At 36.1% G+C, this 23,747-nt stretch overlaps 1 protein-coding gene and 1 pseudogene across 12 annotated transcripts in view; both read right to left on the reverse strand.

Moving 5' to 3' along the window:
• Positions 1 to 4,562: 4,562 nt before the first annotated feature.
• Positions 4,563 to 7,848, reverse strand: LOC136329745 (kynurenine--oxoglutarate transaminase 3 pseudogene; annotated as a pseudogene).
• A 167-nt stretch (positions 7,849 to 8,015) lies between these two features.
• The window catches only part of OXR1 (oxidation resistance 1), a 535,173-nt gene continuing 519,441 nt past the window's right edge, over positions 8,016 to 23,747 (reverse strand). For 8 of the 12 annotated variants that reach the window (XM_066265822.1, XM_066265824.1, XM_066265825.1 and 5 more), the window contains 6 exons: positions 20,128 to 20,208; positions 18,235 to 18,363; positions 17,327 to 17,479; positions 14,731 to 14,826; positions 12,001 to 12,074; positions 8,016 to 8,372 (listed from right to left, as the gene is read on the reverse strand). In XM_066265822.1, coding sequence (XP_066121919.1) covers positions 8,237 to 8,372; positions 12,001 to 12,074; positions 14,731 to 14,826; positions 17,327 to 17,479; positions 18,235 to 18,363; positions 20,128 to 20,208 — 669 coding nt within the window. In that variant the 3' untranslated portion in view covers positions 8,016 to 8,236. The remainder of the gene's footprint in view (positions 8,373 to 12,000; positions 12,075 to 14,730; positions 14,827 to 17,326; positions 17,480 to 18,234; positions 18,364 to 20,127; positions 20,209 to 23,747) is intronic. The other 4 variants (XM_066265827.1, XM_066265828.1, XM_066265829.1 and 1 more) reach the window with 1 other exon arrangement.

Genomic DNA, 23,747 nt, shown 5'->3' on the forward strand with positions numbered 1-23,747 from the left:
ATTCAGACAAGAATCCTCAATGTATACCAAAATCCTCAATGTATATATCTCAATGTATACTTAGAATTGATAACTTAGATATCTAGGGTATCAAAATAGCTCCCACACATGCCAAATTAATTACAGAAGGAAAAATAGAGAGAGTGGAGAAACTTGGGAGACACTTCCTTGATTAACACTCAAAGTCACCACCAATAAGGGGATAAACAGTTATTACGTGCATCCTAATATGAAGCAGAGGACAGAATATCACTTCTGTGGTTTTGCTGTCCCAGATGCTTAAGGTGAATGTAAATATGTGAAAAATTCAGACAAATCCACATTGACTCAACCCTGAACTCTTCAAATATATCAATCATAAAACAGAAGTGACGTAATGAACTCTTCCAGCTTACAGGTCATAGAGATAGAACTAAACGCAACGAAGTTTCCTGGATGGATCATGGAACAGAAAAAATGTTTCAAAGGGTATCATTAGGACCATTGGCAAAATTAAAAAATGGATTGCATATTAAACATAGAACTGTATGATGTTAAACTGCCTGAATTTGATCACTGTACTGTGGTACTAAAAGGATATCCTTGTTTTTAGGAGATACATGCCCATATTTACGTCCAGTGTAACAGAGTTAGTCTCAGCAAAATCACAGGTAGGTAGGTGTGTGCAGTGGGGGAGATGCTGGGGAGAGGAGAGAAAGAGAAAATAGTACTGTAAACATTCTAGTACATGTCTCCTTGATAAACAAATACACACAGTACCATTGCATATGTACCAAAGAGTTAAATTTGCTGGTCAAATGCTCACCTTTAGTACATACTTCTAAAAAAGTATTCCTAAATGTTAAATTTCACATTGTCTTTCAAAATATACCACTCACAAAAGTTAGGGGATATTTTATCACTTATTTATTTTGAAATATCCCCTAATTTTTGTGAGCAGTATAGTAGTTATAGGCTACTTTTGTTCTGAGGAATTGCCAGTTTTGTCTTTTCTTCTGCACTTTGATTTGCAGTCATTTATATATTGTGTATGAGACCTTCATTAAATCTGTGTATTACAAAAAACTTCCACTCATTTTTTACTTTTAATGCTTTTGATGAACAGCTCTTAAAATTGTAATGTAGGGTATAATTTTTTCCTTTATAAATAGTGGTTTTGTGTTCCATTTAAGTGTATGTGTGACCTGGCCTGTGGTGGTGCAGTGGATAAAGCATTGACCTGGAACGCTGAGGTTGTCGGTTCAAAACTCTGGGCTTGCCTGGTCAGGCACATATGGGAGTTACTTCCTGCTTCTCTCTCTCCTCTAAAATGAATTAAAAAAAAGCGTACGTGTATCCTAGATCACAAAAATATTCCATATTTTAAAATGAATAACAGTACTGCTTTACCTTTCACACTTAGATACACAATCCGTAATTAATTTTTATGTGTGGTGCGAGGTAGGTCAAGATTTTCTGTTCTACACACATCCAATTAATCCAGTGCCACTTACTGAAAAATCATCCTCTCCATAAGCAGCAGCGACATCCTTTGAAAAAAGTACTTCATTTCTGGACTCTCAATTTTGATTCATTCCTTTGTATATTCTTTAACCAATACCACATTGTCTTACTCAGTTTTTTTAATAGATCACGATATCTGCTATTTAAAGATGACAGCCTCATTCTTCAGTGTTGTCTTAGCTATTCTTTGCTTTACATTTCCATAAAAATTATAAAGCCAGCTTAATTCCCACAAAAATAAACCTAGCTGAGACTTTCATTGCTGATACAAAATGATTTTGGAGAACTGGCATCTCTCACTATTGTCTTCCAATAAAGAATATTCTTCTTTGATAGGTGTTTTCTTTTTGTCCTACAGTCAGTATTTTCAATGGTATTATAAATGATAATATTTTAAGCTTCATTCTTTAATTGTTCTTTGAACATAAAAAGTGAAAGGTTTTTATTCTTTTTTAAAGATATTGAACTTGTATTTATGGACCTTAAAAATCAATTAATTCTAACAGTTTGATCTTTTTGGAATTTCCTATGTCCACAATCATGTCATATACAAAGACATTTAAAATTCTTCTGTCCTAATTCTTATACCTTTTCTTTTTCTTGCTTTACTGCATTGATTGTGACTTCCAGAACCATGTTAAATAGAAGTGGTGACAGCAATGATCATTATCAGGTTTTATTCATCTCTGGGAATACACTTTCAATACTCACTGTTAAAGATGATGCTTCCTATATACATGTCTCAAGGATAATTTTTAAACAGTTAGAAGGATCCCTTCTTTCCTAGTTAGCAGAGAGCTGTTAATCATAAATTGGCAATAAAATTAATCAGTTGCTTCTTTTGTTTCTATAGAGATCATATTTTTTTTTGTATTTTTAAGTATTTTTTCAATTACAGCTGACACACAGTATTATGTTTCAGGTGTACAATATAGTGATTAGACATTTATATAATTTACAAGCTGACCACCCTGATAAGTCTAGCACCCATCTGACATCCTATTACCTTGGCTCTATTACCTACGCAGTACTTTCTATCCCCATGATTTTTATAACTGGCATTCTGCACAGCTTAATTCCTTCCTCTTTCCTACCCAACACGTGAGCCCCCTCCCATCTGGCAACTATCAGTTTGCCCTCTGTATCTATGAGATTGTCTGTTCAGTTATTGCTTTTTAGATTCAATATAGAAGTGAAATTATGGTATTTGTCTTTATCTGACATCTCATTTAGCATATCTTCTAGGTCCATCCATGTTGTTGCAAATGTCAAGATTTCATTCTTTTTTACGGCTGAGTAGTACTCTGTTGTATATATGCACCATTTCTTCATCCACTCATCTATCGATGGACACTGAGGCTGCTTCCATATCTTGGCTATTGTAAATAATGCTGCAATAAACACAAGGATGCACATATCTTTTCAAGATAGTGTTTGGGTTTCTTCAGATAAACAACCAGCAGTGGAACGGATGGATCTTTCTTTAGTACTGCTACTACAGCTCCCCCTGCCCCACTTGCATTTGTATGAATTATTTTCTTCTGTCCCTTTCCTTTGAGTCTTTCGATCTGAAGTGGGTCTCTTGTAGGTACCATGTATATGTCTTCTTATCCATTCAGCCACTCTATGTCTTTTGATTAGAGCATTTAATCCACTTACGTTTAAAGTAATTACTGATGGTAAGACTGTTCTGGAATTTTACTTTTTTGAAAAACTGTCAAGTTTTCATGTTAAATCATGCTCGCCTCAAAAGCAATTATCAGAAGTCCTCCCTTAGCCAAGATCTGGAAGCAGCCCAGGCTTCCATCAGCAGATGATTGGATTAAAAGCTGTGGTGCATTTACACAACAGAATACTACTTGGCTGTAAAGAAAGAAATCTTACCCTTTACAAAAGCATGGATGAATCTGAAGAGCATGATGCTAAGAGAAACAAACCAGTGAGAGAAAGACAAACACCATATGATTTCACTTAAATGTGGAATCTAATGAATCAAATGAACTAAGGAGCAAAAGAGTCTGATTCATTCACAGAGAGTGGGCTGACAGCTGTTGGGGAGAGGGGAGGTTGAGGGTCTGAGTAGGGCTGGAGGCATTGAGCAAAAAATAAAAAAAGAGCCCTGGCCGGTTGGCTCTTGGTAGAGCGTCAGCCTGGCGTATGGAAGTCCTAGGTTCGATTCCCGGCCAGGGCACACAGGAGAAGCGCCCATTTGCTTCTCCACCCCTCCCCCTCTCCTTCCTCTTTGTCTCTCTCTTCCCCTCCCACAGCCGAGGCTCCATTGGAGCAAAGACAGCCTGGGCGCTGGGGATGGCTCCATGGCCTCTGCCTCAGGAGCTAGAGTGGCTCTGGTAGCAACAGAGCGACGCCCTGGATGGGCAGAGCATCGCCCCCTGGTGGGTGTGCCGGGTGGATCCCGGTCGGGCGCATGTGGGAGTCTGTCTGACTGCCTCCCTGTTTCCAGCTTCAGAAAAATACAAAAAAAAAAAAATTAAAAAAATAATAATAAAAAAAATTAAAAGAAGAGAAAACCCTCATGGACACAAACATCAGTGTGGTGACTGCTGGGAGGGGAGGTGAGGAAGGAGTAGGGGGAATGATTATGACAATGGACAGACGTGACTTGGGGGGAACATACAATATAGTGCACAGAGATGGGCTGTAGAATTGTGCACCTGAAACCTGTATAATTTTGTTAACTAGTGTCACCCCAATAAATTCAGTAAGTAGGAAAAAAATAATATACCCAGTTTGTAAGTAAAATACCTGACAGGTATCCTTAAGTCTTTCTGACATTCAATAACCAAAACCTGTTCATCCTAACTCCTTTATTAAGTAGGTGTTATTTTTATTCAGTTTATGAGGAAAGTGAAGCACAGAGAGGTGAAGCAAGAACTAGCATCTCAGAGTTCTTACTCAAAATGCTATACTGACTCCTATCAAATGGTAGTGGAAGGGGTTTTGATACATTTCAACTGATAAAAAATAAAAAACAAAAACAACTCAGATCTCCTGAACATTGTTAGGAATGAACTTTTTAAAAAAAATGATGGAATATTTCTTTAAATTTGATTTGTACGGAAACATCCAATTTGATGTACTGGTACCAGTTCCTCACTAGGCCATCCAACAGAAACATTAAAGCACTGTGCACGGCTCCTCTGCCTCTTCCGCGCCCTGACCATTTCTTCAGCATTTTAATGAAGCAAAATTGCTCAAACTTCTCACACTGTAATTTGGTCTCTTTGTTCCAGAATGCTGAAACTGGGATGGGTGACTATTTATTTTTAGTTATCCATTTCACAGATGCCTCTTCATGAAGTTCATCATTGTTCTTTACATCAGAGAGGTCTGCAACTAGCAAAGACACATCGGCAATGACAGAGCTGCCCCCATTAGGAAACTACAGGTTTTAGGCCAGCACTTTCAAGTAAATGTGCCCATCAGATCTCTTTTCACTTCTAACTCATCTGGCAAAGAATTAAAGTAACATTCTACGTCATTCATATGTTTGACATCAATCCAAAAAGCTTGAGCCAAGGCTTTTTGTAAAGGAGTTGCGTAGATATAAATGCTGTTTTGTTGAACTGTCCATAAACGTTTTATTAAATGATTAGGACCAATGGACCAGCCAAACTTCTAGCTGGTTACACTGCAAGTCCTTCCAGCACTTCCTATGGTTACTGTTCTCTCCCACATACCTGGAAAAGTAGCTCTTTTAAAGTGCTTCTTTCCAGTATGTACAAGCCATTCATAAAGTTCACTACTGATGCAGTGTGTCACATGTGATGTAATGGTTAGCAATTACCTGGAGTTCCTCTTAGGTACTATTATTATGACTTCATCTCACTCATCAATTAATCCTTGAATGGCATTAAAAAGAGAGCCATATGATCCTACTGTCACAAGAATTTCTTTATTTGGATCGATTTGACTTTGCTAAATCTTTTCATACAAGCAAGATAGACCTTTCACAAGTGATGGATGAATAAGCAATCTTTGATAATTCTTTAACATACATAGGAGGGGATATATCTGGAAGGCCTTGCCAAGATTACAACAGAGGGGGTCTGTGGCCAACTTGGTAAATTCAATTCACTCATTACTATCAAGGCCTTTGATCTGTTTTGCATTTTTAAATTTCAAAGACATTTTAGCAGAAGTAGAGAATCTGAAGATTTTTGAAGAACAGTCTTCAGAAATTCAGTTCTACTGCCAAGGAAGCAGTTTCCTGAGCCAAAACCATGCTCCTTCGGGACAATTGACTCCAGGGCAGAGTCTTGCCTGGTGGTCTGGGGTTGGGAGGTGGGGGCAAAGCCTGGGCAAGGACTCACACGGGAAGGGAGTCAGAATGCGTACCGGTTGAACGGCGGCCGGAATCCCAGACTGGAAAGGACTGGATGGGAAGGAAAGGTGCAGTGCTGGAGGGGTAGGGTGCAGGATGAAGGCATACCTCTCCTACTCCCTAAATCTCTTTCAAATCTATGCCTCTTCTTTCATCACCACTGCTTCTATTCTTCTTCAGGCCTCAATATTTTCCCACTGGACTTGACAATGGGGCTTGTCTCTAGTTTTTCTCTCCACCAATCTATTTTCAGACATATTCATAAAGTGCAAATTTGATTATGTCATTCCTCTACTCACATTTTCTTAATTACTCCTATGAAATAAAAAAATAATTTCTTGGCACTGCACACAGCAACAAACCTCTTTATGACATTAGTCATACCTCACTATGCACTCCTCATCAAAAAAACAAAACAAAATATAATGTAAAAGTATCAAATTACTTGCACTTTTCTATATGTCAAGTGCCCTCTTACTCCCCCATTTTTAAAACTATGTTGCTCCCTATTTGAAAGCATTCCTCCATCACTACCACCTCCACCACCGTCATTAGAAGCGTTTTTACATCTAAAAGATAGTAATATGTTTAATCAGACTTCTTAGATATAAAAAATAAATTGATTTTTAATAAATCCGAACTCAAGTTTGTATTTATGTATTTAATTTTATTTGGTATACACCACTATGACCTTATTGTAATTGAAATCCAATACAGGATTTTTTTTTTTATTAGTCAACTCCACAAAGACAATAATACTGCTGTGGAAGACCAATGGGGGGAAACCCAATATATGTATTTACAATTCCCTATTTGTAAACATTTAATCTATATCCTGTTACTAAGTTATAGTGAGAGCTTTACATAGACAAGAAAACGATGCCCTGCATTTCTAGTCATATTCAGCAATAGCATATTAAATAGAACATCAGCTTTTCTTTACCATTAGCATTATGCTTTCTTTAGATAATTAAATTTTCAAAAGGTCTAAATATATTCAAGTGCTATACAACTAAAACTACTTAAACCAACATATTTGGCTTATAATTTCATTTTTAGAATAATTTAAAGTGCTATAAGCAACCTGGCAATCAACACTTTCTATAAGAACAAACTACCTTTAAACATTAATTTACAAGATAATATACAATTATCTTAATCAATATACAATAATGTTTATCTGGAATAGCTGAAATTTCAGCACAAAGTCACTGTCACATGTATAACAGCAGGATTTTGTTTGCATAACATGAAGCTTTGAAATTAACTGATGAATTATTGAAGTAATGGCTTATATTACTGGTTTCCTACAAAAGAGGATAAGAACTACTAGTATATTCTATCTTTTTTTTTGAGGTCACGTGACAGTAAGTTTGCATATTCAACAAGTCTACAGAGTTACAATATTGTCTACTATTATCATTGCCCTTTTATAACAGCAAATGCTAATGGTAACTAATAACATATACCACTCAAAAAATATCACAATTTTTTTTCCTCTTGAATAGGAACCTACATTTTGGGAGTTGGTGTGCAATAAGGCTAAAACAAAAGAACTATAAAACAGTATACCTGATACAAACGTTGAAAGAAATATGCATCTGTTTCATAGTTTTTGTACTTATAATGCCCTGCTAAGCTATGAATATATAAGTAGAATATTAATAAATCCAGTAGAATTGTCAAGTTCTCATTCTCCTTTGTCATTTTATAACTCTTTATCAGTTAATTCGATGCTGAAAGCATAGGCCCAAACCTGCAGATCATGTGCACTGAAGTCTATTTCAACCAGAATTCTTCTCAAATTTCATTTTCATTGAAATGAAACTGAGACGACCTGCAAAATTAGTACTGAGAATGTGGTGTGAAGTAAACCTAGAACTCGGGGTCTGTGGAGCATGCATTATTTTGGCATGTTTTTTCCTTCTTAAGAATGACTAAGTCGAGCATGTTTAACATTCACCTGTGCCAACCTCATGGAAATCGCAGTATTTAGTCTTCATTTCCTCGATGCCCTAATTAGACTGATCTAGTAAAACAATCAATACAGTTTTAAAAATAATAAACCAAACAGGTTTAACAAAAGAGCACCATCCTTTTAGGAGACTAAGAGATTGCAGATTGGAAATGAGCATTATGAACAAAATGCTGCCAAATTTTGACAAAACCCAAGGTTTTATACTGCATGGACCCATACTGGGGTCTAAACCTAAAGAATGCTGGGACAGAAACATGATTTTAAAAATAAATTCCAAAATTATACTAATAAATGGTGATACAGACTAATTTTAAAGCACAAGAAACATGTTACACTGTATTGCTTCCTGAACTTTCCAAACAATGCTTGTCCATGTCAAGTTTGGGCCATTATCCTGCAAGACAGCATTATATTTACTCAAAAGCCCAGATTTCAATGTCTTGAATAAAGAAATCTTCTTTCTTAGAAAGTGTATGATTCCCAAATGTTTTACAGGAATGGCTTCTTCCATGGTAGAGATCTCCATCCAGCCAAAGGGCAAATTCTCCCCTGCAATACACGGAACAGTTTTAACAATAACCTCTTAATCTTTATGCCCCGACTTGTAAAATAATAACTGAAGAGGCTGTGAAATAATTTAAATGAGACATTTCAATAACCAACAATTCTAAAATATTTAAATTTTCCAAACCTCTATTCTTTTCCACACTGATACAAGGTAATTTTGTTTTGTTAATATCCATTATAAAATCACTATTACTATACAGATCAAGGAATAAAATGAAAGCTCTAAAATTAACTTCATATAGAATTAACTTGTGAGACAAGTACTGCTCTGTAATTCTTTGGCTGGTATTATGGGTTTCTCTTAATTCTATGGTTTTAATATACAAGATGTGGCAAAATTAGGTTTACAGTTGTCCACATGGAAAATAATATAATAATTAATGAATAAAAATTTAAGAATAAACTCTGTGTTTCATGTGCTCACAAGTATAAAACCTACTTTTATGAATGGTGTAAGATTTCTTGTCAGTCATTTCAAAATAAAGATGACAAAAAATGAGTGATAAAAAGCAGATTTCATAGGATATATCAATGATATATAACTTAGGTAATGTTAAAAAAAGAAAAAGAATGACAGAAAAACCACAATGTCTGATGTCTGACCTGGTTAGGCAGTTTGCAACATGACTTGTTAAAAACAAGCAAATAAACAATAAAAATAAACAACTCAACCAAATTAAAACCTCACAGTTCAGTTAGAACAGCTCAAAAACTGTGGGCCTCTGCAGCCCAGACCAGAGGACCATAGGTGGCACAAATGCAGGCCTACTGTTGTGAATATGTGAAACACAGTTTATCCCTATATTATTATTCATTCACTGCTGTATAATCTACAAACAACTAGAAATCTATGTTTGCCTCACCCTATCTTTAACGTGAGTTTCTCAGAGGCAGACAAGTTCCACATTATCTATAATAAAATGTAGGGTTAATAATGATAAGGGTTCAATCTCTAATTCACAGTTTAGGAAACATCAGACTTAAGTTGCTCAAGGTCCCACACGTACTGTATGTTGAAGTTGGAATCTGATTCCAAAGGCTACGTTCAGTCTATCTGCATTACAATTTTAATTTCTTCTAGACTATTTGGAATTCTGGAATATCAAGTTCCTGCAGCTCCAATTTTCTGAGCCTGTACTCTTTTCTTTAAAGACAGTAACTTGTTTTCATTTATTATCAAATTAGCCAAAGGTTAGTTTAGTTTGCTGGTATGGTGGTGTATAATTAAAATCAAGTTCCGGCTGACAACTACTGATACCTGTATGTTATTTTCAAAGACTCAAGGCACCCACAACAGCTTAAAATTATAAGCTGTTTGCTTGTGAGACCTCCCTGGAGAGTTAACAAAATCACATGTTAGACTACCATTTTGGTAGGGCTGAATGACTGTACCTCCCCACCAAAAAACAAAAGGTGCAACTGGAACATGTAAACGTTATGTGCTGATTCCAATTCCAACAACTAAAGATAACATAGTCAGTTGTGTTTTGTTTTTGTGAAAGAGACAGAGAGAAACAGAGAGGGACAGACAGACAGGAAGGGAGAGAAGTAAGAAGCATCAATTCTTCATTGAGGCACCTCAGTTATTCACTGATTGCTTTCTCCTATGTGCCTTGACCGGAGGGCTACAGCAGACCGAGTGACCCCGCGCTCAAGCCACGACCTTGGGCTTCAAGCCAGTGACCGTGGGTTCATGTCTATGATCTCACGCTCAAGCAAATGATCCCACGCTCAAGCTAGTGAGACTGCGCTCAAGGAGGATGAGCCTGTGCTCAAGCCAGTGACCTTAGGGTTTCAAACCTGGGTCCTCTGTGTCCCAGTCCGATGCTCTATCCACTGTGGCACTGCCTGGTCAGGCAAGATAACATAGTTTTTAGTTACCTGGTTATGTCCTCTACAGAAGTCTATACAAAAACTAATCATGGTTACTTATTATTCACTGAAATCATGTCTTCCAAACACCTTTCTATAGACAGTAGTGACAGAATTTGCTAGAATCACTCAAAATGATGAATATTCTTAAAGGATAATAAGACCCTGTGGCCTGAATGAATATCCTCAACCATGAGAAAACACTTGTATAAATTTGGGGATTATTTAGCAAACATATGTCTGATGTTGAAAGATAGAGAGAAACAGCAAAAAAAGAAGCTGGTATTTGTTTGCTAAGTACCATTTGAGAAGTCAAGGCTGGGAGGGAGTAGAGCAAGCTACCTCCAAACATCATAAATGAAGCTGGGATACCAGAATAAGACAACAAAGTTTCTCATAGTGCTTGCTCTGTCAAAAGAATCAAATCAAATCACTAATTATTATTATTTTTTGACAGAGACAGAGACGGACAGAGAGAAGTACAGATAGGGACAGACAGGAAGGAAGAGAGATGGGAAGCATTAACTCTTTGATGTGGCACCTTAGTTGTTCATTGATTGCTTTCTCGTATGTGCCTTGACTGTGGGGGGGGGGGGGGTTGGGGGGCTACAGCCAAGCGAGTGACCCCTTGCTTAAGCCAGAGACCTTGGGTTCAAGCCAGCTCGCTCAAGCCAGTGACCCCATGCTCAAGCCAGTGACCCTACACTCAAGCCAGATGAGCCTGTGCTCAAACCGGCAACATCGGGGTTGTAAACCTGGGTCCTCTGCATCCCAGTTCAAAGCTCTATCCAATGCACCACTGCCTGGTCAGGCTCAAATCACTAATTAAGTCATACTATTAAAAACAAAACAAACAAGAATTAAAACCTTGAAAACTTGAGGTTGGAGGAGTCACTAAAACTTTTTACAAAAAAAAAAACCAACCTCTATTATTGTCCCAACGGTAGAATGTCCAAATAGTCTCCACGGTAGAATAACATGAAAACAACTGGGCCTTTTTTGTATATACATCGGAAGAAATAACAAACCACTAGATATTTGAAAACTGGATATATCCTAAGATATTAGTATATTTCTTTTTCAAATACTAAGGCGTTGGCCCTGGCCGGTTGGCTCAGCGGTAGAGCGTCGGCCTGGCGTGCGGGGGACCCGGGTTCGATTCCCGGCCAGGGCACACAGGAGAAGCGCCCATTTGCTTCTCCACCCCCCGCTCCTTCCTCTCTGTCTCTCTCTTCCCCTCCCGCAGCCAAGGCTCCATTGGAGCAAAGATGGCCCAGGTGCTGGGGATGGCTCCTTGGCCTCTGCCCCAGGTGCTAGAGTGGCTCTGGTCACGGCAGAGCAATGCCCCAGAGGGGCAGAGCATCGCCCCTGGTGGGCGTGCCGGGTGGATCCCGGTCAGGCGCATGCGGGAGTCTGTCTGACTGTCTCTCCCTGTTTCCAGCTTCAGAAAAATACAAAAAAAAAAAAAAATACTAAGGAGTTGTTGTACTCTAATAACAGGATGGGTTTTAATCAAAAGATAATCTACTAAATAGCATTTTAAAATGAATAAATAAATATTCTACCAATGGTTTCAAATACTTCACTTATAGACCTTTTTGCAAATAAATTATATTTTCTTAGTTATGATATATAAATTGGGATTCTAGGGTCAAAATTTTCCAATGGTAACATTTTATAAATAACACAAATAAAATTTTAAATTTTCTTAATCTCATGATGAAATGTTGAGACTTACCCTCCACCACCGAAAGCGAGGGAATCCATGTCTCCTTTGATAAAAAACATATTATCTCCTGTCCACTTAAAGACCTACAGAAATAAAACAAAGCATGAAGCTTTAAGTATGCAAATGAAAATGGTCACAAAACAGAGTTAGTTCTCCTAAATCCCAGCTAGTTAGCAAAGCCTAGACGGATATTAAGAGAAATACGAACAAGAACAAAAAGTTTGGGCAGAAGGTTATGGTGCTCTGGGTTTCAGTGTTTGACTAAATTTAAAAGCTCATGATCTACTGGAACATATTCAATTCTAATTCCTCAAATCTTACAATCTCTTTGCATATATCTCTTTTCTGACTATACACATATTAAAAATTATATGGTTAATGAAAGTAGCTGAAGAAAATAGAAAATCAGTTTAAAACACAGATATGGATGGTCACTGATTTTTAACGTTAAACAAAAATGTACATTAATTTGACAATATTATATTTGGTATAGATTCAATGTCATCTTTTTGGGTATATATTTGACTATCATCATCAGCAGCAGCATTTATTTAATTATTATTATTATTATTATCATTTTAGTGAAAGGAGGGTAGGCTGAGAAAGACTCCCACATGCGCCCTGGCCAGGATCTACCTGGCAAGCCCTCTAGGGAGAAATGCTCTGCCAATCTGAGGCCCTTGCTCCATTGCAACCAGAGCCATTTTTTAGCGCCTGGGGCCAACTTGCTCAATCGAGCCATGGCTGCAGGAAGAGATGAGAGAGAGAGAGAGAGAGAGAGAGACAGAGACAGAGACAGAGACAGAGACAGAGAGAAGCGTGATGAGGGAGGGGTGGAAAAGCAGATAGGTGCTTCTTCTGTGTGCCCTGACCGGGAATTGAACCTGGGACATCCATATGTGGGGCTGACACTCTGCCACTGAGCCAACTGGCCAGAGCCTCATCATTCTTATATAAGGCCCTAACACATGTTTATGATTTCCAGTTTCAATTTCTTTAAAGAGAAGTGAGAAGCCTGACCTGTAGTGGCACAGTGGGATAAAGCGTCAACCTGGAAAACTGAGGTTGCCGGTTCGAAACCTTGGGCTTGCCTGGTCAAGGCACATATGGGAGTTGATGCTTCCTGCTCCTCCCCCTTCTCTCTCTCTCTCTCTCTCCCCCCTCTCTCTAAAAATCAATAAATAAAATATTAAAAAAAAAAAAAAAAAAAAAAAGAGAAGTGAGAACATACAAATACTTGAGAAATCCAAGGGGAAAACTTCTAGATGTCAATACCCCTAAATATTTTTTCTAACCCTTTGAGACCTAACCCTAATACAAACAGCAATTTTTAGCAGCTTGCCATTATCATGTTTTTCCAAAATATGCATTATAGTTTTCAATAAAATAAACCTCAACAGTCACCTTTTCATAGTTCTATAACATTTGGTTACATTTTAACAGTTATCAGGTAGAAACAGCATAAAAAGTTTTGAGATTAAATACAACTGAAGCTTAACTTTTTGTAACAACAAGAAGCCTCCAGGTGGCTGTAAGCATGAGCTGATAGGTTATATGAAGGAAGAAAGGGGAAAGAACTGGCTACTTTGGTGGGCCAGGTAGTACAAGTTTGTTAGAAAAGCTTCTATTGTTCTATCAAATCCTTCCTATTTTGTTTATTATAGAAATTTTTCCTAAAGACCACTGATTTTTTTTCATCAAATCTGTTAATTTCTTTTTCAAGATTGTCATTTCCTCTCTTAGTAAAGGTCTGCCATACTGAACCTAACGTACCTGAGAAATTGGGGTTGCACTCAATGTTTTAAACAGAATCACACATTCACTAAAATTCATGTATACCTTTATATTTCAGATCTGATTGGCATTAGACTGTATGCAATTTAAGTTAGTCAAGCTACAATAAAGAAAAAAAACTGGGTAGTAACTTTTGAATTAAACACAAATAATTTATTCTTTACCTTTTTAAGATGTATATTATTAAGCTTATTTAGTTATTAAGTGTCTAAAAATTTCACGACAGTTCATAAACAGAATGATCATGGGGTATAATCCTTTCTTAGCCAATGATGTGTGTCATGCACACATTTAAGAGTCTCATTTCATTTTTATTTTATTTGTTTATTCATTCATTTATTATTTTTTTCTTTTCCAAGTGATAGGAGGGGAGACAGACTAGACAGAGAGACAGACTCCCACATGTGCCCTGACCAGGATCCACCTGGCAACCCCCATCTGGAGCCAATGCTCTGTCCATCTGGGGCCATGCTTGCAATGGGGCTACTTTTAGCATCTGAAGTGGAGGCTCCATAGAGCCATCCTCAGCGCCCAGGGCCAATGCACTCGAACCAATAGAGCCACGGCCATGGGAGGCAAAGGGGGGGGGGGAGAGAGAGAGAGAGAGAAGAGGTAGATAAAGGGGTAGAGAAGCAGATGATTGCTTCTCCTGTGTGCCCTAAACGGGAATTGAACCCAGCACATCTACACGCCAGGCCAATGCTCCACCACTGAGCCAACCAGCCAGAGCCAAGAGTCTCATTTAATTTTTAAACAACTCTGTTATATTTTATGGTCCCCATTCTATCCACAGAAAAACTGAAGCTCAAAATTATCAAAAAAGTGCTGTTTTCACTCAGTAGAAAACAGAAATGAGTTAAAGGCAAGTGCACAAGACTTCAAAGTACATGTTCCTTTCATTATGTCATCTCTTTATAAACTGAATATTGGAATAACTCTGCTTACCTCAAACTGTGGACAGAATGTAAAAACAAAGGTCTCTCCAGTACCATAAAAGCCATCACTCACTTTAAATGGCTCAGATGCTAATGCACCAAAAACCTATGGATAAAAGAAGCATATTCAAGGATATGACTATTAATTTGTTTCATTAAACATTGTCCCCTTATATATGTTTAAGTTAGATACAAAATTAAAAAATAATCAGTACAGTTTTATCTATACTGCTCACAAAAATCAGAGGATATTTTGTAGCTTCATACTCACTTTGAAATACCCCCTAGTTTTTGTGAGCAGTATATTTGTACTTAAAAAAAGGAAACATAATCAGTTGCTATAAAATTCATATTAATGCCAAGTACAAATCATATTAGTTTATTGGTAGGAAGAAAAGAGATTTTTCCTAGTTTCAACATCTAAAAAGATGTTTATTATAATAATTAAGCAGTGTTAAAAAGTAGCTCACACATTTCAGGAGGGCTTATATGCACAGTGAATGTGAAATAAGAGATCCTGCTGTGGGAGGGTAGCAATCAAGGAGGCAAAATCCCTTCAGTAAAGGTAAACATTAACTTCTAAAAAAGTATGCTATCCTTCTCTTCATTAGATACTGAACTCCATGAGGGCAGCCCTTGGATCTGAATTGCTTGGCCCTATAAGGTCAGGGTCTTACATAGTATAAGACACACAGCAGATACCTTTCAAAAAGACTGAATGAATAAAGAGACCTGGACAAGTCTTTTCAATGCTCTGGGTCTAAGTTTCTACATCATAAATGGAATGTAAAGGGTTTGACAAATGATCTCTGCAGTCACCATCTTTCCTGGCATTCTGTTTTCAGAGTCTTAATTTTTAAAATAGACTTTCTTATTAAAGGTATTTATGTATATATGTATAAACAGAAAATATAAATAGACAGCTCTTTTTGAATTATCACAAAGTTAAGTCTCACATCACCTTCATTCAGACAAGAAACAGAATATTACAAGTACTCCAAAACTTCCCCTGTGCTTCCTCTGCACTCCAACCTCAACCCTCCCAAAGGAAGCCACTGGCCTGACAATACTATAGATTTTTCCCCCCATTTATGAACTTTCTATTAATGAAATCATTAGAAAGTTATTCTTTAGTGTTTAAATTCATATTATGTTTATGACACTTACCTATGCTAAGGTATGTAACATTAGTTCATTTTCATTACTGCAAATATCTTTTATTGGCTGTATAACCTTGAGAAAGTTGATTCAACTCCTTAAGTCATATTTAACTTATCCTTCAAACAGAGATGATAAAAATACCAATCTCACAGGGCTCTGATAATTACCGTATTTCCCAATGTATAAGACACACCGTAATTTTGGAGCCCAAAATTTGAAAATAAAAAGGTATCACATAAAGTTATTTAACTCAAGTTTTATTCATTATAAAATTCATACAACTTCTCATCATTGTCAAAACTCCCATCCATTAGATTGTCCTCATCTGTGTCTGATGATGAATCACTGTCTTCAACAGTGAGTGCAAAAACAAGCATGAAAAAGCAGGAAATGCAAGTAAAAAAATCTACAACCACTTTATAAGACACAGCCAGTTTTTAGACCCCAAATTTTTTTTGGGGAAAAGGTATGTCTTATACACGGGGAGATATGGTAATTAAAATAATGCATATATAGTGATTAGACAAGTTTGTGCAGTAAGCACACTAAAGGTGTTAGCAGTAGTGCTTTGATTTATTTTTAAAATTAGTATTGCTATTTCACTCTCTCATTACTCTCCAGTAATGAGAGGAGAGTAATTGGTAACTGATCTGAACTTGCTGTTTTAGTAATGCACCAATGTTTCTCTTGCTTATCTGTTGTTAATTTCTTGGTATCATCCTCATACAATTATCTTTATTTATTTTTGAGGTGAGAGGAGGGGAGACAGTGAGGCATATGCTCTGACCAGGATCCACCCAGCAACCCTATCTGGGGTCAATGCACCAGTACCAAGCTATTTTTAGTGCCTTAGGTTGTCACACTCTGACAGAGCTATTTTTAGTGCCTGGGGCCATGCTCAAACCAATCTAGCCACTGGCTGCAGGAGGGGTAAGGGGAGAGAAAGGGGAAAAGCAGATGGTCTCTTCCCGTTTGCCCTGAGTGGGAATCAAACCATGTGCCGGGCTGATGCTCTATCCACTGAATCACTGGCAAGGGCCCAATTATCTTCAACTTTAAAAACTACCTACACCCTTTCTGCGAACCTCACTTCTCATCTATCCCAAATAGATATGAACAACTCTTACTCTAAGTATCTCTTCTGTTTTTTTCTAGGTATTTAACACTTGGCATATATTTTGCTTTTGGCATTAGAGACACTGTGAGAGTTAAATGTTCTTTTCTACTATAATTCCTTTGGAGGCAGGAACTCTCCAAAAGTTATTCATGCTCATATCTACCTTCTGAACAGTCAGCATTGCCCTGCATATTAAAAGTACTTAATAATTATCAGTTAAACTTAATCAAATGTATTAATAAAATTATTTTAATCAAAAGAATATGCCAGAAGTTACTGTTACTATCATCTCTTGAAAGGCAAAGTGTCTGTGTAGTTATTGTCATACCTGTCCATCACTGTCTTTAATCACCATCAGCACTGGGGTGTCTAAACCTGTCATTGTTCGATACAGGGTCTTCAAGCTGGTGCCATGCTTCCCGGTGCCATAGACAAGAGTCCAGGGATAGCCGATTGTTCTTGGTGGAAGATGCTTGGTAAGCTTTGAAAAATAAAATGTTAAAATTTACTTGTTAGCTTATGTCAGTTTGTAAGATACTAATGCCAGTTAGAATTGAATGGTACTTTATAAAATGTAGGCTACAAAAATATCAGTAGAAATCATCATTCTTCAAGATACTGAGATGCTTAAAGAGTAATTATATATTTCTTAGGATGAAATAATAAAACTGTCCAGTAGGAAAAGAATCACGCTGAACAAGATACAAATTAGAACAGAGACAAGAGACATGAATTACTTATAGTCTCTTCTGTCTTGAATTAACAAAAATATTAAATTGACTGTTAGATTGATTATTAATAACCTCTCAAATAATGGGCTCTAGAAGCAGACTATCATTAGAAATCAAGCTTCAATACTTCATATATGTGTGACTTTAACAAATTACTTAACCTCTACGCCCAAGTTTCTTCACTTATAAAAGGCACCTGTAAGTGTTCAACTCCCATAGATATTTTAACAATTACATAAAATAATCCACATAAAGCAAGTAACTAGCACACAGTAAGAAATTAAACATTGGCTACTGTAATAGCTCATCTAAATTGCTATTGTTAATTTTTAAATGTTTGCTTACCTAAACCTCCTGGTAGCTTTTATTATACTAGTTTGCTATATTGTGTTTACTATTCTTCATGGGAGAGGAAGACCAGTAGCAGTAAACCTGTTTCTTCATTTCCAAAACTACTAAAAAAAGCTACTTTACTCAGAAATGCACACAGAGGAGGGTGTCCTACCTTCTCAATCTGATCTGGCAGTAAGAGTTCACTGGGGTCACTCAGATTTGGTCGGAAGGGTTCTGAGTCCAGGTCTGCTGCTTTCACTGGAGCAGCCTGCTTTGAATTGATGTCTTCCCTTGTAGTAATCTAAAGAAGCAAACAGCAACAGCATATTAATTTAAAATTGCAACATGCTTTCAGAAATTTTAGCCTTTTGAGAGAAATTAAACTTTAAGCCTTAGAAAAGGGGGCTAAAGTTTTAACTTAGGATTTTAGAAGGCAAAGAATGCTCTAATACCATCCTTTGTATAAAAAGATTTTTTATCTTTAAGAAGACATTTTTCTCATCCAGAACATAAAGAAAGGTAATGAATGATAAGCCCATACTTCTGTGTAAACGGTGGTTGTTCCATGCAAATTTTATTTTTGCTGATAGACTAAAGTGACCCAAATAGTGTGCTTTTTTTATGTGTGCTATTTGAAACATGTGGGATTATTTTTTTCATGGTAAACATAAAATTTGCCAAAAAATAATTAAGAAAACTTCCTCAGTACTAAAATTTTAATTTAAAGAATCGTACAATAAAAAGTATAACTTCATTGGTGTGTGTTTGCTTCACTAAATAGGTTACCATTATTTTAAAAAATGACTTCATTGTTTTTATGTTCTAAACAGTGACATTTTTATCTAGTTGGACCAAACAACAAATTTAGAAGTTAATTAATTTGTTCACAAATATATGTTTTAAATTAGATCAATTTGATACATTAAAAAGAATAAATGCTTTTCTTTGCTGAAAAAGATCTCACTGATATTCTTAAAATAATAAAAGTATTGATTAAATCAAAACAAACTCCTATACAATCCCTGTTGTTGGAACTTACTTTTTCATATTAATTGTATTTTAATGTATAAAACACAGTAAGATTAGAAAATAAAACATAGGAAACAACCATCATTAATGACATTTTTAAGTTGGAAAATAGAATTCTACTGGAGCAGATAACTAAAACGCAGCAATGCTCGGCGACTTATGATTCTATACAGAAATGAAATGTGGCTACACTCCTATCTTTAACAGATTTATTACCAAACCTGAAGAACATGTATTTTCAATCAATACATGTTCTAGAACTGTGCTCTTGTTGGATGAGAAGCTATACTACATTAATTCTTTCACATCATCATGGTTTACCCTTATTTTGATGATGTGAAAGGTTAAAAAAAAGTATAAGGAAGCACGAGAAGCATTCAAAGAAAGGAAAAAACTCCAGTACTTCTAGCCAAGCCGTGAAAGTACTAAGAGGAGGGAGCACACAATACATAAAAGTGGAAAATGAATTCAGTTGTATCACTTTTTTCTTTTAAAAAAAATCACTAAGATTATTACATGAAATTTTAAATCAGTGTCTAACCTATACTATTTCCCAAAGTATTTCTAATACCAACTAGGAATACATCATAAAATATTTCATTAACATACTTAATGTGGGGTTATTACAACTGAAGTAGCCTTAAAGAGAAAATATTTAAGCCTTACTATTCATTAAAAATTTTAATAATTTTCCATAGTACCACATCTTTCAGGTTCTGTTTAGAAAAAATCATTCTTCCAATGTTAAAATTAACTAAAAACGCCTCATCACTCAAAGAAACACACAGTGCTGAGAACAGTTCTAAAGTGACAGAAAATTCCTCTGAATCTTTTTCAAATGAAAAATGACAGAAAAGATAATCCTTCAGCTCTTCGAAGCATCACTGTACTCGTAGTACAAAAAGGAATTTTCTGATGGGCTATTTTAGTGCTACAGTCAAAACAAATCCTTCAAAAATGAGATTTGCCCTGACGAAAGACACTAAAACGGGGAGTGGTCACTCTCCAAAGGGGTTTAAACTACTGAAGGGGGCACCTGGAGTCGTCTGCAGAGTGTGCGCAGTTCTTCAGTATTTAGAGCATCGATCCTGCGGTGATACTCAGCCACTGACACTACCTGAATATGGAGACAGGAAGACAATAATTCCACTGACAATTGAGAAAAATAGCCAAAACAAATCTTAGAAATGGAGGAATTTAAATGGGGAAAGAACTGTAATCAAGATTTCTTTCCCCAACTCCATGCTGAAAATCCAAGAGATGTATATAGCAAACTACAGTAAAATTATACATGAATGAATTTAACCACTGCATCCAACTAGTTCACAAAATAAGGTTTATTGTATGGATTGTTTCATATAGACAGAATTTGAGTAAAAAGAATTATAAAGGGAACATGTAAAACATGCTTTGCTAACATCAAAATTATTACCTCTAAAATAGAAATGTCTTGCATTTTACAAATAAAACGGTCATTTCAACCCTTCTCTCAAAATCAGTTCAAACATTGTATACTAATGGCAATGTTGAAAAAATTTCTTCTAGGCAAAAAAAGTAACAAACATACCCATGCTATACGATCCATATCAGAAAAAAGGAGAGGATGAAGCAAGAAAAGACATGTAGTACATTTTAAAACTTACACAGTAAAAAAAAAAAAAAAAGCTCTAGAAAATATAAAATCAGATTTCAAAAGCATATCTAATCAGCAGTACCTTCTCAGGCATGTTGTCTACTTCAGTATTTTTTTTAACTGACTCCTTTCCGTTTTTGCCTCTCCATGGTTGGTACTGTAGCGGTTATTTGTGCATAAAATGTATGACTTTCCTAAGGGAAATTCTCGATCTTCTGTAATTGCCTAGACCAGTCTCTTGCATAGTGCTGAATTTGAAAGCCATATTTGACAGATACACATTATTACAAAAAGCCCACAAAAACATACAAGCTTCCCCAGGTTGACACAATAGCTACAGCGTTTCCAGATTGTGGCGAAATTCCTCAAACACTAACCATAATATAGTGAACTCTGGTGGTGCCATGACTATGTGCTGATTCTCTTGAGCTATGACAAATTTCTCTTGTGATCAAATGTGCAGAGGTTCTAGCCACAAAATGGAGTTAAACCAATCCACCCCAAGAGTTTCAACTTTTAACACAGGACTTGAAAAGTTCTTGTTCTAGCCAACCAAAATGAATTCATTAAGGTAACTAACTCTATAAAGAGCTATGTAAACCTATTGAAAGCGATGAAAGACCTGAGAATAGAAAAAAGGAATGAACAAATCTCCACTCTGACCATTACTATATTGACTTTTGCAAAGCAACAATGCATACAATATGACAGCTAACTCTCTACTTACAAAAAACCCCAAAATGGTTGTGATCTGCAGCTCTGGGGGATCAGATGGACCTGGGTTTGGTCCCTTCTTTTTCTATTTCTTCACAAAACAATAATAAGAGTACATACCAATAGGGCTTTTATGTAAATAAAATGAGAAAATAAAATGCATATAAAGGACTGAATGTAGTGCCCAGCATATAGCAAAGGAGAACTAGTATTAATATTACTTTACTTTCTCACTTTTTACCTATTAGCCTAAGTCAGTGGTTCTCAAAGTGTGCACCCTAGAAGATTTCCAGGTATGCTCTATGGTATTCCAGAGAAATATGGGCCTGTTGGGGACCAAAAAACCAACAGGGTTTTTGAAGTTTAGATTTTGGGGGGACAGAGGTGTGGGGAATTGGCTGTAAGCTGACAGTCTGCCCAACCCTCCACCTCACTTGCCTGATTAGGTTGCAAAAGGCTGTTAAGCTGTGGTGCTGGATTGTTTACACTACCCCCCATGTTCCCTGGAAAGACTAGAGGCAAGTTTCTTCTATCCTTTGTTTGGTGTCAAGTTAAGATGATATGTATGGTGGGGGTTTTGGATTTATGATTAAGTATAAGGAATTATCTTTTGAAGCCTTTTGGATTTCTATAAAAGAGAAGAATATGTGACAATATCTAAAAAAGCTTTGAACATTTTACCACAATTTTCAACATCCTGTTTATGTGAATTAAGATTTTCTACCCTCAACACAATTAAGAGTTAAAAAGAGAGGAATTCTTCAATGTATTGATGAGGAAATGAGAGTTTGCCTTTCAAATATATCCCCAAACATTGAAGAAATTTCTAGGACACATCAGGCTCATGTTTCTCATAAACACAAGAATGAAAAACCTTACATTCACGCCAGGACCTGCCGAATTTACTAAATCTTACTAAGAATGTATCTATATACATATAAAAAGATAACTTTTTTGATTTTTTGATTTTTTAACCCCTTTTATACAAATTCTAAAACGCATAACAAAAAATGTAATATAAAAATGTTTTTTAATGTCAGAATAAATTTAATTTTGTCCTATTTATTTCATTTAATTTCCATAAAAGCACACTTAGACTTTATTTTTTCTTTAATATTTTACTTATTATAGCATATTTCTCAGAAATTTGTATATACTGCGCCTATATTTGTAGGATTTTAAATGCTCCCAACTTCAGAAAGTTTGAGAACCGCTGCCCTAAGTACTGAGGGGTAATGTCTGAAGACTGGTCTCATTTAATTTTGGTTTTTATTTTTGATATTAAAATATTTCAGTTTTCTTTTTAATTTTTATTTATTTTGGAGAGATGAAGGGAGAGGGGGGGAGAGAGAGAGAGAAACTTCAGTCTGTTTCTGTATGTGCCCTGACCAGGGACTGGAACCGGCAACCTCTGTACATTGGGACAACATTCTAGAACAACCACGCTATCCACCCGGAGCTAAAATTTCTGTTGAGAGCTCAATTATTTTGTATACCTTGAACGAATTTCCTGAAATTAATTTTCAGTTTCAGCATTAGAGAAAAATATTAAAGATCTTAGAATTGACACCAACAGAATTTCCAATGAAGATGAAAAAAATTTGGTACTAAAAAAATTTGGCCTTGCTTTTCTATGGCCAACAAAAGAAACTGGTATAAGATATTTAATGTTCAGTTATATTTTTCTTTCTTTTTCCCCACAGCATTTAGTCTAATTGAGAGTCTACTAGCCAAGTGTTTTCAAATTATACGATTTATTTGCTCCTCTGTAAACCTTCTATCCCTTTAGTTAACACTAGTCTTACACTTAAAAAGCTCCTTATTTACCACATAAAACACACTTCCGGAATGGAAGTGAAACTAAATTATGCTCTCACAATGAAACAGTTGTAATCTAATTTCATTACCATCACTGACAGGAGGAGTTACCAGTGAGGGAACCATGAACTGCCATTGTAAACATTTCATAAATTCAAAATTAATGTCACAAATCTACCTTTTCTCTTTTTAAAAAAATGTATTCTCTTATGAGACTTATGAACTCACCTCTTCCTTAACCTTCTATTTACTCATTCCGTGATAAATGAAGATACATAAAACTATCAAGAGTCTATCAATTAACAAAGAAATGAAATATAAAATCAAATGAGTAAAGAAATATACTTCCTCCTCTGAAAACAGAAGAATAAAAGAGATATAGATTCCTAGTATACATGATGGAACTGGAATCAGTCTCAATTTTATCTCTTGCTAATTCATACTCCATGTGCAAAATTTTATACTTTATCAAAGAGATTAAAATCTAAGTA

The sequence above is a fragment of the Saccopteryx bilineata genome, chromosome 3, assembly GCF_036850765.1.
Source record: "Saccopteryx bilineata isolate mSacBil1 chromosome 3, mSacBil1_pri_phased_curated, whole genome shotgun sequence".
NCBI classification, from domain to species: domain Eukaryota; kingdom Metazoa; phylum Chordata; class Mammalia; order Chiroptera; family Emballonuridae; genus Saccopteryx; species Saccopteryx bilineata.